This window comes from Saccoglossus kowalevskii, chromosome 11 (genome assembly GCF_978046115.1).
Source record: "Saccoglossus kowalevskii chromosome 11, keSacKowa6.1, whole genome shotgun sequence".
Taxonomy (NCBI): Eukaryota; Metazoa; Hemichordata; class Enteropneusta; family Harrimaniidae; genus Saccoglossus; species Saccoglossus kowalevskii.
Window position 1 is genome coordinate 11185400 of NC_140651.1, and position 17505 is coordinate 11202904.

The 17505-nt window shown below is 33.2% G+C and overlaps 2 protein-coding genes across 8 annotated transcripts in view; one reads left to right on the forward strand and one right to left on the reverse strand.

Moving 5' to 3' along the window:
* Nucleotides 1–17505, forward strand: part of LOC100369598 (androglobin-like) — a 115662-nt gene that overhangs the window by 96183 nt on the left and 1974 nt on the right. For all 7 annotated transcript variants that reach the window (XM_085505757.1, XM_085505759.1, XM_085505754.1 and 4 more), the window contains exons 28-41: nucleotides 1291–1314; nucleotides 4496–4537; nucleotides 5729–5758; nucleotides 6983–7013; nucleotides 7780–7874; nucleotides 8199–8292; nucleotides 8644–8778; nucleotides 11140–11293; nucleotides 11587–11774; nucleotides 12281–12492; nucleotides 13188–13369; nucleotides 16146–16463; nucleotides 16651–16970; nucleotides 17089–17272. In XM_085505757.1, coding sequence (XP_085361883.1) covers nucleotides 1291–1314; nucleotides 4496–4537; nucleotides 5729–5758; nucleotides 6983–7013; nucleotides 7780–7874; nucleotides 8199–8292; nucleotides 8644–8778; nucleotides 11140–11293; nucleotides 11587–11774; nucleotides 12281–12492; nucleotides 13188–13369; nucleotides 16146–16463; nucleotides 16651–16970; nucleotides 17089–17272 — 2009 coding nt within the window. The remainder of the gene's footprint in view (nucleotides 1–1290; nucleotides 1315–4495; nucleotides 4538–5728; nucleotides 5759–6982; nucleotides 7014–7779; nucleotides 7875–8198; nucleotides 8293–8643; nucleotides 8779–11139; nucleotides 11294–11586; nucleotides 11775–12280; nucleotides 12493–13187; nucleotides 13370–16145; nucleotides 16464–16650; nucleotides 16971–17088; nucleotides 17273–17505) is intronic.
* Nucleotides 9846–10729, reverse strand: LOC146736181 (fibrinogen-like protein 1). Its single transcript, XM_085505543.1, has 2 exons — nucleotides 10633–10729; nucleotides 9846–10480 (listed from the first exon to the last, which is right to left on the reverse strand). Exons 1-2 carry the CDS (start codon nucleotides 10727–10729, stop codon nucleotides 9846–9848), a joined length of 732 nt encoding a protein of 243 aa, XP_085361669.1.

Below are 17505 nucleotides of genomic sequence, written 5' to 3' on the forward strand. Positions count from 1 at the left end.
TCCGTTAAAACATATTCTAGTATGTAAAGAAATTGTCACATTCAAATTATTCAAAGCCTCATGTGAAACTTGACTTATGGTGATTTTAGTGATGAAAATACAATTTACAATTTTGTGAAACCTTTATTTTCTAATCCTTCTCTATTAAAGCCAAAATATTGGTGCTACATGTTGCACATTTCTATTTATTTAACTATAAATTCATTGGAAATTTCCGAGCAAATGGGCATAATTTTCTACTGCCTTCTGGTCTTCATCAACATTTTTAAAAATAGTATGCAAATTCATTTCCAGAAAGTTGGCATTCAAAAGGTGTATGTCCATTTATTTACTGATTACTGTGTATCTGCTTATACAGTAAAGGGCTTTGAATAGTTTGTCTGAGATTTATAACTTTATTAGATTTCTTTGCTGTAAATTTTTTTTTCAATAATTTAAAGTACTTGTTAATGGAATGCCATAATATAATTTTAGAGTTTGGCGGTATTAAGGTAACAATGATCCGTTGTGAACAACGTGAATGTGAAATCAACTTGTAGAATGCAGAATAAAGATAGATTGTAGTTATAGATACCGTAATCTAACTAATTATGTGACAAACTATATAATTGTCTTTAGATTGTTTCACAGTCTTGGGATATATCTTGTACATGTTTCATACAACTGTACAATAATTGCACTTATAATTAATGTAGCTTAGTCTTCACTGTAATCTGTGTATTTGTGATACTACTGCCTCTCAAACCTTTGACTTTTGTTGTACTTGAGTCTAATATTCATTATCTTATAAACGTTTAAACTATTACAACATTTTTTTATTTGGTCTGTTTCTGACATTTTTTGTCATCGTTAAATTTAAAGTCACTATCAAGTGGTCCTTACTATGCAGTGTCTACAAAACTGTCATAAGAGTCATAAGATATTTATCCACCAAGTTAGGTGGCCTAATTACTTGCACATCCATCACATTTCCCCCCAAAAATCAGGGGAAGTGGGCTATATTTGCCTATCTAATAAGTTACAGGGCCATATATAACACTTCCACCAAGTTAGAGGGCCTAAAACTCATCCACAAGTTATGAGGGCTTAATATAGTTAAACATCTGCCAAGTTATGGATCCTAAATAAAGTAAATAATATTTATTATTTTTAATGATTGCCAAGAAAGAGAGGTGGTGAAACTAACATTCATACATATTGACCACAATGTTTACTTATCTCATGATGTCATTTAACCTGTTGTGTTTTCTTTCCTCATCATTTCATTCTGTGTACTATATGATTGCACAGAGGATACGCACAGTGAATCTGGAGGTATATATCTATGTATAAAATTTACGCTAGATCCCCCCTCCCCTGTAAACATGCCAGTATGTGCACTTAATCCAATTAACAGTGCACATTGAAGCTGTCATAATCATGTCTATGTTGTGTTGATTATTTTTATATGTTTGTGTTTATTCCCAAGTCAACTGTAATTTATTTAATATTGTAAGTGTTGATAAACATAGGGTAGTAATGCAACAATGATGCAAGGTGGTAGTAAATATAGAAAGCTCCTCTATGTAGTCCTTCTTGGTCATAAGGCATTTAAGATATTCGCCGCATCATAGACTTGTTGGAAACCCTTTTGATTATCAACCCATGTTACCTATACAGTATAGTGTTGTTTATGTTTTCTCAATTTATACAAAATTCATATCACAGACTGCTAACTGAAACATGTTCTCTGTTTTTTGGTTCATAAAATAACCTATTTGGCTGGTAATCTAGGCTTTTGTTGCGTGAATTCAGGTTAAACTACGTATGTAGTGGGGAATATACATTTTATTTGCTCAGTTCAAATTCTTAGTAAGATTACATGAGGGTGATCCAAACTTACGGTCACTTTTGTGTACTTTATTATCAGTAATTAAGGGAATGTTTTTTGAGAAAAAATGACAACACCATACTGTTTCCATAGTTACCTAGTTACCTACTGACATCAGCTATATCAATGTATCTTTATGCTAAGCTACAATGTCGAGTTGTGTTGTATATGTTACATTTTCTGTCCAGTACATAGTGTGTTTTGGACACCTAACATTTGTAACTCACAGTGTCCAGTAGTATGTTTTGGATACTTAACATTTGCAACTGACAAGGTCCAGTAGTATGTTTTGGACACCTAACATTTCTAACTCACATGTCCAGTAGTATGTTTTGAACACCTAACATTTCTAACTCACAGTGTCCAGTAGTATGTTTTGGACACCGAAAATTTCTAACTCACAGTGTCCATTAGTATGTTTTGGACACCAAACATTTCAAACTCACAGTGTCCAGTAGTATGTTTTGGACACCTAACATTTCTAACTCACATGTCCAGTAGTATGTTTTGAACACCTAACATTTCTAACTCACAGTGTCCAGTAGTATGTTTTGGACACCTAACATTTCTAACTCACAGTGTCCAGTAGTATGTTTTGGACATCTAACATTTCTAACTCGCATGTCCAGTAGTATGTTTTGGACACCTAACATTTATAACTCACAGTGTCCAGTAGTATGTTTTGGACACCTAACATTTATAACTTACAGTGTCCAGTAGTGTGTTTTGGACACCGAACATTTCTAACTCACAGTGTCCAGTAGTATGTTTTGGACACCTAACATTTCTAACTCACAGTGTCCAGTAGTATGTTTTGGACACCTAACATTTCTAACTCAGTGTCCAGTAGTATGTTTTGGACACATAACATTTATAACTCACAGTGTCCAGTAGTATGTTTTGGACACCTAACATTTATAACTTACAGTGTCCAGTAGTATGTTTTGGACACCTAATATTTCTAACTCACAGTGTCCAGTAGTATGTTTTGGACACCTAACATTTCTAACTCACAGTGTCCAGTAGTATGTTTTGGACACCTAACATTTCTAACTCACAGTGTCCAATAGTATGTTTTGGACACCTAACATTTCTAACTCGCATGTTCAGTAGTATGTTTTGGACACCTAACATTTCTAACTCACATGTCCAGTAGTATGTTTTGGACACCTAACATTTCTAATTCACAGTGTCCAGTAGTATGTTTTGGACACCTAACATTTCTAATTCACAGTGTCCAGTAGTATGTTTTGGACACCTAACATTTCTAATTCACAGTGTCCAGTAGTATGTTTTGGACACCTAACATTTATAACTCACAGTGTCCAGTAGTATGTTTTGGACACCTAACATTTCTAACTCACATGTCCAGTAGTATGTTTTGGACACCTAACATTTCTAACTCACAGTGTCCAGTAGTATGTTTTGGACACCTAACAATGGATGCTATATGCCACAGTGTCCAGTAGTATGTTTTGGACACCTAACATTTCTAACTCAGTGTCCAGTAGTATGTTTTGGACACCTAACTCACAATGTCTAGTAGCTGGTTGTAGAAACCTATAATAATAACTAGTTGTAGTTTACTTTGCTTATACATGTATATGTTATATTTATAATTTTATTGCATCATTGTGTGTCATATCAATCATGCATTGTCTATATTTGACATGGTGTCTGTACATTACATATCAGTTAATGAGACAATACAGATCGATTTAGGGTTTGAGATTTTGTGTGATGGTTTGTTCTCTTTTTGCACCACATGGCTGGTATCATGAACATACCATGCTGGAGACCACATGTATTGAGTGATTAACCACTATAAATCTCTGCTTCCCAGAACCTCAATATTGGGAAGACTTTCATTTTACAACAAGAAAATTAAATTGCAGAATAAATTTTTGATCCTGCTTGACCTTCTAAACACAAATTGATATTGCTCTGCAAAAATGCTATCGCAATTCATATTTCTATCATATCTGGTAATTCTTTATTGGCCACATAAACTTGTGTTTATGATCTCCACGTGGACAACCATTACAAAAAATTAGAATCCCAGACCCTGGGATTCTTATGGACTTCAGTTCAATACCTACTGAAGGTTTAGATTAGCACATATCATGGTACTTGTACTAGATAAGGTATTCTGAGTATTGTGCACTAAGGTGATTAACTTTTGATAGACCCTGGATAGTATTTCCTCATTAACTATTTAGTAAATAATTGTGCTTGTTTTTAGGTTTGAAAAAAAATAACACCATTAAAAGAAGTTTATGTTTGATACAAAAATATGTTTGTTATTGGAAAATTTCCAAAATTTGTTACAAGACATTTTGGATGCGTGAATATCCTAGCATCTACTTATGCATAGCAACTGAACAGCTACATCAGTTTGTTGTCGAAGCATTTTAATTTTCCAATCGTAAACTATTTATATTTTTTGAAACGAAATAAAAATTGACCCTCTCCTCGATGAAAATAACTCAGAACGTCTAGTCTCAGTACCTTACCAATCGCTTCTTTCATATATTTAGTGTTCAGTGATCATGATTGTCAACATATCATATGATTTTTGTGTTGTTCTAACATGATATTCTCTCTCCACAATCTTTCATCTTCTAGCCACTGGGGCATCAAGGAAATCAGCTAAAGCAGGACGAAAGCGTAAGTCTTATTGCATATGTCTAGTTGTTTCTAGCAAGCACCAAGCACTAAAAAAAAAATTCTCTACATATGCAATCTGACCTACACAATGTATATATTCATATATTGTTTTTCATAATGATCATCCCGCAATGTGCTTACGTGATGTTATTTATAAGTGGTCTAGAGTTTCTGTTTGAACCATATATATACATTCTGTTGTTTGCTTTGTGTTTTCACACTTCATTCATTTCACGCTAAACTATGTTTCAACATTGCTCAGTTCCTAGCTAATTATTAATTTAAAGTTAATGATTATCTACTTTAGTCACGGTTGCTTGGTAACAGATCGTTACCAAGAAAATTGCTATTTTTATAATATATAACAGATGCACAAAATTTCCATATAAATTAGTTTGCTTATAGTAATTGATAAATTGCTGTGTACAGTTTTTTTCTGCCAAAAGTTTTGATATCTGGGCTATTTCCAAAAATTAACTATCAATAAGAAATGATGCACTGGTACAGCAATGTTCTGTACAATGTCACTGCAGTTGAAGTGCAAGTACTGCACTTTGTTTTGAACTGCATGTGCCATATTGAAAATATGTCGTTCTTTATTAGGTATATATGATGTAGTGCTGTTCTTTATAAAAATATACATAATAATTAAAAGATGGATAGTAATAACAGCTGAAAATTATTGACTTCTGATCCGCCTTGTATATTGATTGTTTTCGGTACTAGGAAATGTTCTAGCTTGGTGCAACTCGCATCATACTATACATGTTTCTATTTGCTCATTTATCGGCACTTCATCCTAATGCACCATTTCATGTTATCAGTATTTCAACAAGATGTATTATTGTAGTCGTTTGTTCAGTGTTTTATTGTTTTTTGTGATGTGTATGTAAGTGTGTATTAAAGGGTATCTAGAGCTAGTTAGTGTTTGCTGTCTGTTCTAACCATGACTCTGTAGCAAAGCATTAACAATACCCTTCAGTTTTTTTTTAATAAAAGAGTACAAAAGTGTTTATTTTTTCCTGTGAGGATGCAATGTGTATTAATCACAGATGTATACTTTTTAATGATGCAACTAACTTTTACATTTGTTTTTCTAACAAAAAAAAATACATTTAACGATTCACATCCTTGTTTATAATGAGAAGCAATAACAATATTAACGTGTTTGTCTGTTTGTATACAATGTAGCACGTATTTATTTGAATAACGTCTCACAAGGTATTACCAACATTCCGTTTTTCCCTATTTCACGTACCCCACCATTTTACAGCATTTTGCACGCTATGTTGTGCATGAATCCACACAATCACGAGTAAATCATTTAGTTACTGTCCTGAGGGGTCTGTAAATAATTGTATCCTCAGGCTGCACATTATTCTTCTATTCATTAGATTTTATCACAAAACTATTTTATTAATTAAATAAAAAAATATATATACTAAGGGTTCTTGTTTAAAAAGCACCTTTAAGTCATACTGTGTTTTACCTCACACTCACACTACTACAAATAGAAATGTCTGTTGCATCGTACATCTTTAGTTAGTTTAGTGGTACATTAAAGAGTCCCACCTAACTCACGTAATAAATTCTTACATGTATCATACCACATATTTAGGTTGTTTGGTTAGTAGTTAATGTACTGATCATTATTTGTTTTTAATGACTCACCTAAGGAGTTTAGTTAATAAAGATCTGCTTATATCTATCACACATTTATATCAATTAACTGTCATGAAAATTAATTTATTTTTGTCTTGGCATTTTACATGATGTTACAAACAACCCAAATTTTTTATTGGGAACTTGACTGTTTATCAGAATTAGGAGATTTAATAATCTCAATTTTCTCACTATCACTTAGTTGTTTGACACTTGTACACGCATGATGTTGTACATTTGTGTTGTCACTGTTTTTTTCTTTTTTTCTTGTCTAGCTGGCTTGTCTATTATCTCTTTTTAACCAGATCTTTATTTTTTTTATAGATCAAGGATTCTTTCTTTACCCAATCACTGACTCTAAATTCTTTATCTAAATATAATTTGCATAATGAATATAATTAGCATATATTATGTTAATTATATCAACTTTCAACATTACTCGTTTTTTTTTCTGCATGCTATGTTTCTTTTGCTCATAGAACCTTCAGAAATAAGCGATGAGATCAGTGAAGGTATTTTTTAGTACCGTTCTCGGGCTTACGTAATTAGAGAGTGTAAAAAAATAAAATAGACTAGTGAACCAGTTTTCTACAGTTTGAAATGTTTACAACACAACCATATATGTACATTAGTCCTGCAAGTTTGGTGTGCTCGCAGCTTGTGTTGCTTTTTTCTCTGGTTTAGTTTGCTTTTCTAAATTGAGTGGTAATGCATGGGAATTCATGACAATGTCATCTATTTATGGAACTTGTGACTTTAATGAAATCTCATTTTTTATAACAGGCGAATCTGTAGAAGCTGTGGCAGGTAACAGGTACGGATCAATATATAGTGGACTTACTAGAACATACTCAGACACTCTATGCATTTCCTGTATTCCTTCCAGTGGATACATATATCTAATAATTTTCATGTAAACCGAAAATTACATCTGTTTTGTACCAGATAACAAAAAACTTATTTTGACAGTAGACACACCTTTTTTATTTACATAAGCTCTACTGATAAGGCAGTACATTATGACCAGTCATACATTTAAACAGTTCACCCTGATTACACATGAGTTGAAGAAGTGGGTATTACTGTAAAATACTTTATTTTAGCTGGAATTTATTTTCACTAATTTTTGATGAGTTGAATGTAAAGTATAGGTAAAAATTCCTCCAGCGAAAATAGCGAAAATGAATTTTAAGTGAAAATAAAGTATTTTACATATATATGAAAAAAATGACTTTTATCACACTTTACATGAATTTTTTTTGCGTATGTATAAAGGGCCGACACCATTACATTTAACTCATGACAACCAAAATTGCATTTCAAATTATTATTATATGTCTTATTTTGACCATAGACACACCCTTGTCATTTACATAAGCACATGCTCTACTAATAGAACAAGCATGGTATTTAGGTGAGCTGGCTCAAGCCATGTGGTAACAATTCAGTTGAAAAAACGTTTCACCATCACCCAGTGACTCACTGTGACACAGTTGTTGCACTGTGCAGGTAGAAACACAATGTCTTTGACAATTTAATTGAGCAAATCAAGTGAACATTTTGAATTGTGATTTTTGCAGAGAACCTACCGAGGAGGAGATAGCAGCTGCTATAGAAGTGCAGAAACATTGGAGAGGGTTTTATGTGAGAAAAATCAGGCAAGCACGAGAACCGGGTACGAAATGTTATCATCTATACTGTGATATTTCTTTACTTGCACTACTTTTTGCATGTCAATACACCCCAGTGATCAAGTGACATATAACACAATTACAAATGTATGTATTCTGATGCATGAAATAAAGTACCGGTAGTCCCAACAACATCACATCAGTAACTATATTCCACCTGGCATTACTCTGATCTTATAGTCTTCTTTCTCTACTCAGTCCCAGGTAGGAGCCTCATTGGATGAAATGCCTATCATAAACAGTTCCAGCATATCTATATAGTGTTTTGATAATCATAATTTTACAGATTCACTTGTTTTCTTCCTCAGGTTGCGAGGAGAATCTCCAAGCCAAGGAACACTTATTGAAATCTTGGGCATTGATGGAATCCACATGGGAACAGCATGCACTTACTCTATTCAGGTTTGTCATGCAATTATAATTAGATATTATATATTATTCAACTTTCATACATCTAAATCTTTTCGTTATTCTTTTTGGTCAACGTTTTCAAATCTTTATCATCTTGATTTATTATTTATTATAAGTTCAACTTTAAAACTTTTTAGAAATTTCAGAAAAGCTGATCAAGAGAAATATTTTTCTCCCTTTACTATTGATTAGCATTCTGATTTACATTTTTAAATATCTACATGTATTTCAGTTGAAAAGCAACAGATTTTCACAATATCTTGTATGATGATATTATAATGATAATATCTGATAATACTCTTGTATGATGATATGTTTTTTTATTTCTTGATTTGTTTTCAGAACAATATTTAAAATTGATCCAGAATTGATGCCTAAATTTCCTTTTTATCAAGATGAGTGGAATAAGATATCATATTCTGACTACCAAGGCAACTACCCAGATCAACCACCTAATACTTGGTTTGTTGTCTTCAGGTGAGAGGAGGTTTTAGTAATTCTGTCAAATTGGTTTCTCTTATTGTCATTGTTGTCATCAACATCATAACAGTAAAATTACTTAATGCAATACAACTAATCTATAATGTTATTTTGTTAAATTTATGTAATTATTTAACTCAAATAAAATTTAATTATGACGAGAAACACACTAACATATTGTTTTCAGCAAAAACAATATTGAGCAATGTAGAAATGTCTCGAAAATGTCCAAGAAAAACTAACCAATATTCATTCACTTGGATTGAAAGAACATTCCCAGTTTTCGGCTTGATTATACATTATATGTCATGAATACTATATAATTACTACCAATTTGTTTTCTCTCATGGAAAGAATATATCAATATCTCATTTTGATTGTGACTCAATAGTGAAAATGTCTAGAATATGTTGAACCAATATAATGATGATAACGCAATATGTGATAACCATGAAGATTACCACATGTTTTTGAAAGAAAAATTAATAAATTCTGTATTGGTGACTGTTTTATCAATTTAAGAATATTGTGCTGTATTTTGAAAATTGATTAACATGAAAGATTGTTTTTTATCATGGATAATGTCTTAAAAAATACAGTTGTTACATTTTAATGTGCAACAGAATATTATTTATGATTAAAATTCCAATGGAAAGCTATACATTAATTTGAATTACTCATTATCATGAAATATGAGTAGTCTTTAAAAGTTGCATTCTCTTTACTTATTGCATGTAAAACACCTTCCACTGATTTCCACTGATTACTATGATCACCATGAGAAAGGATAATTTTATGGTTTGGCAACAAATATTGGACACTGAAGTTACTTTGGCACTTTACAGAAATAAAGTCATGGTATCAAATCAAACATAATTTTATTGTTGTAATCAGTCATGCCATTTGCATGTATTTTTGAAGAAGAAGTTTATAAATTAGATTTCAGGAATCTGTTGGATAGGATTTCTCAGGAACTTTAGAACAATCAAAGCCCTTAGTGATGCTTATACTGGGTAGATATCAGTGGGAAGTTATCACAGATCATGCCAAGTGGGAATGCAATTTTAAGCAGTATTTTGTATTTTCATTGTGGATGATTTTAAGGTGTTGAAGTTATTCCATGTAAACCATACTATGCCATCAGTTTGGTATTCCTCTTGTGAATAGTATAGTCCATTCAGACGTGCACCACTGCAGTCTTTAAACCACCATCCACTATGGTATTGACTGGCACAGTTACCACTAACCCAATTGTCATTGTCGCTGTCATAAGTGGAGAATGGCTGGCCATCTAAAATGTTGGTTTTCATTGCATCACCAGCTGTGCCTGAATATAGTCCGAAATGTAATATGTAGTTATTGCTGTCAACTTCCACCAAGACAAAATCATACTCGGAATATGCAGTGTCTCCATCAAACTTTTCCATATCTATTCTCAACTTGTATGACGACTGGTTAGTCAAGCAATAAATGTTGTCATTGCCTATCCAGTATTCACCGTCGATGTTTCCAAACCCGATTTTATAATCATTCCAGTTCCTCTCAAAGTTGACAGAACCGTCTTGTCTACGTTGTATGACAGTCCATGCGCCAGAATCTGTCATCTCACAGTACACATCAAAGGGTCGTGATACTCCAATGGGTTTTATCTTATATACCCCACTGTCCCCACCAGCTGCATCTAAAACAGCGTCACAATCTAAAAACCAAATAAAAAATATGCTTTAAATATTGTTCTGTTTGATTTGGGGAATAAAGAGATTTCCCATCACATTGCCCATAATAGGACGTAGGATACATGTAGGTCTCTGCACTTAATGCACTTAATAATAATGACATAGTCATGTTCACTGTTTGCTAACATTCTCGCCTCAGGCCTGTTATAACACGTTACCGGTAATAAAACACCACTATCAGAATCAGGTTTTATGACGTCATAGCTTTGCATAATGGCACAGTAATGTAAACCTGAATTTAAAAGTAAATTCATTTCAACAAAAAACCTTTAAATATAACTAGTAATTTTTTCTTAAATTTTTTTTTTTAATTTTTTTTATTACTTTAAATAAATACATTCACAAAAAAAAAGAAAGTACAAATTACAAAAAAATGAAAAGTGGATGGCTTAAATTTTAAGTAGTGATTTTTAATAAGAATAAAAATAAATATAAATGATAAAATGGAATAGATTCACAGCAAACTACTAATTTGTAAATTGCACTTTAAAAGTAAAATACAGTCATAACTGCACACTTTTTATTTTCCTAGAATACCACAAACCAAAGCCATCAGCAAAGTTCGTCAGTCAGTGTAATAAAAGTTTTAATTTTCTTGTTTTTTTTGTTTGTTTTTATTCAGGGATATATTCTATGTACAAGAACCAATGTTACTAGTTCCTAAGTTGTATGTATCAATCCCTACATGTATGCTACGAGTAGTTGACAACGACAGTGGTGAAGAGATACCCCGAGTCTTTCAACGAATTGCACCTTATGAATATAAAAGAAATAAGGTGAGTTACAAAAACTAATCAGCTATTTTACGAAAACTGTAATTTGAAAATCAAAAATTTTAATAAAATCCATTCACATAGATGTACTTTTTCTCTGCAAAAATTGAGTCAGTGTGAAGGTACTTGTACCTGATTGGCTACCAGACCCTACCCATACCTCTTATGTGAGATACCCGAAAAACATTGCAGTGGGCTTTGGTGGAATCCCAGCTGGTATAGCTCTTATGGAAGTTGTATTCATGTACATTTCAAAACAGATAATGAGTATTCTAGTATTTGTTTTCATTTGACAGCGAGGTTATACGTTTGTAGCCGAGGCAAGGACAACCGATATTCCTCTACCAACTGGCAAATGGAGGATGAGATTAATTGGATCATTAAGTCCTTTACCACAGCCATCAAGAGAAAATCTTAACAGCACGTTCAATGTCAAAGAAATTCGTGATTATTATTTACCAAATGATAATGATAACATACTACGGTAAGTCAAAATATCATCCAATGTGTATTCTAGTAGCTAGTGATTAAGTTTAAGATCTCAGCACCGAATACACACTACTGTACATCTGTCTCAAAAAAAACCCTGTACAGATGTGTTCTAAAATGCTATGGGTGTCTTCGCATTTGTTCGGTACATCTTCCTTATTTGTAAAATGTGTATCTTATTTGCATCGCATTTGAAACCCTTCATTTATTTACATTGGACGCAAACCCATCACTGAACACAAACAATAAAACCAAAAAACGCTTTCCACTGATATATCAAGCTAAATTATGACTACAGTAAAGAAAAAATGTCGCCGGTCGATATGATCGCCATTCTTGGAATAATCTTTTTATAACACAATGTTAAGTTAAAATTTCAAATTCTAACAAGCAAAATGCAATTATAGTTTCAGTTGAGCGGTTTGAATTGTGATCGCCATCAATGAATATATCACGTGTGCCGTCGTTTAATCGTCATTCACCTTTTACTCATTATTTCAGATACTCAGTGAAGGTGACTGAAGACCAGATAGCTGCAGTTCAACTCTCTACATCTAAATCTGATGTCTATATCTTATTACAAGTCTTGGATAACGAAGTGGAAGTTGCTAAGACTACAGGCAAAGGTCACGTTGTTATTCCATCATTTACATTCTTACGCGATAGAGATTCAGGAGAGGATCAACCACCTAGAAGGTCCAGCAGTAGGGCATGTAAGTAAATGTAGCATATTTATTACCAGCCTAATATGGGCGTTTGTAGCTGAACTCAGAAGATCAATTCGTCCGACGCAAAAAGGTCAATTGTTCTCCTTGTTCTCCTTGTGAATATGTCCATATTTGTGCAATTATTTTATAATATGCTTTTCAGGTGTTAAATATGAATTTTATCTTCAAAATGCATGCTGGCATCTTTTAAAAATCCAGCAGAACTTTTGCGATCACTACCATCTTGAACAAGTATTCTACATATAACACAGTCCATAGACATAACCATTGGCCAATACTAAATTGTATGACATGGGCTTTTATTTCTAGATAAGCAACATCTATGAATGCTACTTTTGTGTATCTTCTTTCATTTCGTGGACTAAATCTCCTCACATGTAACACAATTTATTATTATTAGTGGCTTAAATCATTGCTGTATTGTTCGTGGTCACATATATCAAATTTCTACAAATAAAAGCAACCAAAAATAGATTTAACTGTAACTCTATATTCACAATAGTTGATATGTACTGATCTCCATTGTTTGAAGTCCATTATAAACCATGTGTGAAACACTGTCAGCAGTTCAGGTTTTTGTTCGGTGTCTTCCTTATATACTAGTGTTTATGTAGATAACAAAAGCGATATTTTTTAAAGATTTCACCTTGCAGTGAATGGTGTTTTTGTTTGTTTTGCAGCACAACGAGGAGGTAGTAAATTACACACGTCTGTAAGTGGTTCAAGTTTGAGTTCTGGTAAAAAGAGGCAGGAATCAGCTGGTAGTGGCAGAGGCTCTAGAGGTAGCCGTCGAAGCTCAGCTGACTTACAGCGACCTGACGAAGAAGTAGATGGAGGTAGTGATAAAGAACAAGAATACAAGGTAGATATTTTGATTTATTAGTCCCCGTTCGAATGCAGTCCGAAAACGGGGACTTATATTTTGACCTCCGTGCGACCGTGTGTGCATGCGTGCGTCCTGTATTTTAGAAATGCCTGGGTCAATCACAATCAAACTTCACACATACATCATACATGATATTATACGTATGCACGTCAATTTGTTTCACGATCTGATTCAAGATGGCTGAATGGCGGCCATTTTTGTGCTAAAAATCATCAAAATCAAGCATTTTTCGGCTGTTTGCAGATGGATTTTGTTCAAAATTGGTATATACGTTAGACATTATATGACCTTGATGAACATCATTTTGTTTTTCAGATGAGATTCAAAATGACCGACTGGCGGCCATTTTGTTTTAATGAATGTGGTTCTAGTGCCATAACTCTGACCTGCTTTGACTGATTATGTTAAAATTTTAAGTATTCATTATAGATCATGTCATAGATATACAGATATATTGATTTGACGATTCTATTAGAAATGGCCAAATGGTGGCCATTTTGTGCTAAAAAATCATCAAAATCAAGCATTTGTCGGCTGTTTAGAGATGGATTTTGTACAAACCTTGTATTACGATAGACATTATAGGATCCTGATGCACATCATTTTGTTTTATGATTTGATTCAAGTTGGCCGAATGGTGGCCATTTTTGTGCTAAAAAATCATAAAAATAAGGCATTTCTCGGCTGTTTCCAGATGGATTTTGTTCAAACTTGGTATATACATTAGACATTATGAGACCATGATGCAAATAATTGTGTTTTTCAGATTATATTCAAAATGGCCAACTGGCGGCCATTTTGTTTTAATGAATGTGGTTCTTGTGTCATATGTCTGACTTGCTTTCACTGATTATGTTCAAATTTTAGAAATTCATTATACTTCATGTCATAGATAGTCAGATATATTGGTTTGACGATCTTATTCAAAATGGCCGAATGGTGGCCATTTTTGTGCTAAAAAATCATAAAAATCAAGCATTTGCCGGCTGTTTACAGATGGATTTTGTTCAAACTTGGTATATACATTAGACATTATGCGACCTTGATGCAAATAATTGTGTTTTTCAGATTATATTCAAAATGGCCAACTGGCGGCCATTTTGTTTTAATGAATGTGGTTCTTGTGCCATATGTCCGACTTGCTTTCACTGATTATGTTCAAATTTTAAAAATCCATTATACATCATGTCATAGATAGTCAGATATATTGGTTTGACGATCCTATTCAAAATGGACGAATGGTGGCCATTTTTGTGCTAAAAAAATCATGAAAATCAAGCATTTCCTGGCTGTTTACAGATGGATTTTGTTCAAACTTGGTATTATGAGACCTTGATGCAAATAATTTTGTTTTTCAGATTATATTCAAAATGGCCGACTGGCGGCCATTTTGTTTTAATGAATGTGGTTCTTGTGCCATATGTCTGACTTGCTTTCACTGATTATGTTCAAATTTTAAAAATTCATTATACATCATGTCATAGATAGTCAGATATATTGGTTTGACGATCCTATTCGAAATGGCCAAATGGTGGCCATTTTTGTGCTAAAAAATCATCAAATATCAAGCATTTCTGGCATTTGTGGATGGGTTTTGTTCAAACTTATAACATACATTAGACATTGCGGGTTCCTGATGCACATCATTTTATTTTTCAGATCAGATTCAAAATGGCTGTCTGGCGGCCATTTTGTTTTAATGAATGGGTTTCCAGACCCATATGTCTGACTTGTTTTGACTGATTATATTCAAATTTTATATATTTGTTATACATCATGTTATATACATACATGTATTCAAAATGGCTGATTTTGACTGCTGTAATATGGACAAGTACTTGTTTGATGATCAGATACAAATGTCAATCATTTTAATGTTAAAAAATCATATTCCTGACATGGTTATATTCCAGCTATATTACTATAAACAAAACTATATATCTTAAATTTGATGACTAACGGGGATTGTGCCATGCTTGGCTTGTTGTGACATGGGTGCACCTATATTTGGCATGTTGATATCAGGGCCAGAGTTACCCTTTATTGAATATTAAGAATTTACAATCATACATTCTCATACTTATTAAAAGTTGAACTTTTAAGCAAGGGAGTGTTCCTGAGATCATAAATCATGTGAATACATAAAAGCGATATTTTTCAAATTTGAATCTATTGTGTGGATATTCATAATTATGGTTATAGAACATCCTTTCAGAAACATCTTTTCATTGATGGATGATCACTTATCAAAACCATTCATTGAAGTTTTAAATTGTGCAACTTGAGTATTCAAAATGAAATGTCATCCTTATGCCTTTAGGGGTGGTGCAGGGCTCGAAATTAACAATTGTCTCTTTGCATGGGACAGCCATAAGTGAAAACTACATGTAGTTGGCCATTGGTACAACAATGACAATTTACAGTACATTTTTCCTGTTTCATTATTATTACCTATATTTTTGCTGAAGAAAAACATTTCCAAATAGTTTTGCATGTTTATCTGACACAGATTGAGTTGTATTATTATGACAGGTATTGTTAAAACAAGTAATAAAACAATAAATAATATTGTGAAACAAAATGTAGCATTTATTTTGTATGGACATTTTCATTATCAGATGGACAACCAGTTTTAATTTTGAGCCCTGTGGTGGTGGTGGAGGTGGGGAATATTAATTTGTGTTAAATGATTTGATCTAGTTCTTTGTGTTTTAGTTTGTTTTCATCAACATGTATGTTCTTCTTTGATCAGCCACACAAATACATCATCCAGGCCAAAGTCTTGAGGAAGAGTTGGCCTCTATCAGAAAGTAGCTGGGCTTTTGTACAAGTGCTGAAGGATCTTGAAAAGAGCGAGCTCAAAGCCATCAAAGATCGACCAACCTCAGCACCAAAAAGTGATAAAGCAGCTACCACAGTGCCGAAAGGTGGCGGCGGTGGAAAGAAAGGAAAAGATAAGGGTAAAGAAAAGGAACGGGATAAATTATCAACATCAAGACCTCCTTCTCAACAATTTGACATCTCAAAACCTAACTGGACTTTGAGGGTTGTATTAGACCAGACACCTACAGTGAGTGTTAACTAGAGATCATTTTCATTTCAACAGTCAAACATACTTTTGATGAAGTAATTATATTGTTATATGGTAATTAATTGATCAGAAAATAAAAAAAAATATGAAGTGAAATTATTTGTTACCTAGGTAAAATGTTTATTATTGTCTTTTTTTTCCTGAACACTTTTATTATATTTTACAGGAGGAAATTGAAATAAAAAAAGACACTGAAAGACAAGATGAAATCCGTGCAATGAAACAAGCATGGGAAGCAGCTGAACCTGGCCGAGCCCTGAAGGCACAGGCATCTAGGGCAAAGTTCTTAGCAGAACGTATGATAAAAACTCAGCCTGAAGATGACGAACCAACGGAGCCAACTGAGCCAACAATTGAAGGGCCACCAAAAACGCCTGCATCTGAAATTGACGAAAATCCAGCTGATGTGATACTATTAAATGAACCGCCTCCGCCTCCTGCACCTAAAGAAATTTTACAAGTCATTGACAAAACACCATTTATAAGGTGAGAGTTGCATGAACTTATGTCCTGGTGTTGAAGGGTGGTTAAACACTGGTTATGTTAACACCTGCCATTATATCACTTAGTTTTTATTCATTAATACATTCCCTATGATTGTCAGATCTACCGAAAGTGAACCAAGATTGCTTGATGATGAAGAAATGAACAGACAGCGCGCTGAACAAGAACAACTCATACAGCAGTACAAAGCATTCAGAGAAGAAGTACTTACCTGGAGAGAAGAGGACAGGAAGAGACGTAATTTAACAAAGGAGATGCAGATACAAGAGTGTGAAGAATTACAGGTATTGATAGCAAATCATTTTTTCAATTTTAAAACGGAAATGTCATGTAATGTTTAAGCAGTTTGCTTGTGATTGAACATCATGTGATCATTGTAATCTAAAAAAATGGGAACAAAATTGAAGTTATTGGAAAATTTTTCGAGAAACAAGAGTCCGAAAAATTTATATCATTGGAAAATGGCAAAAATTGTTTCCATGGTGAAATTATTTGTTCATATCTTTAGATGTTGGCG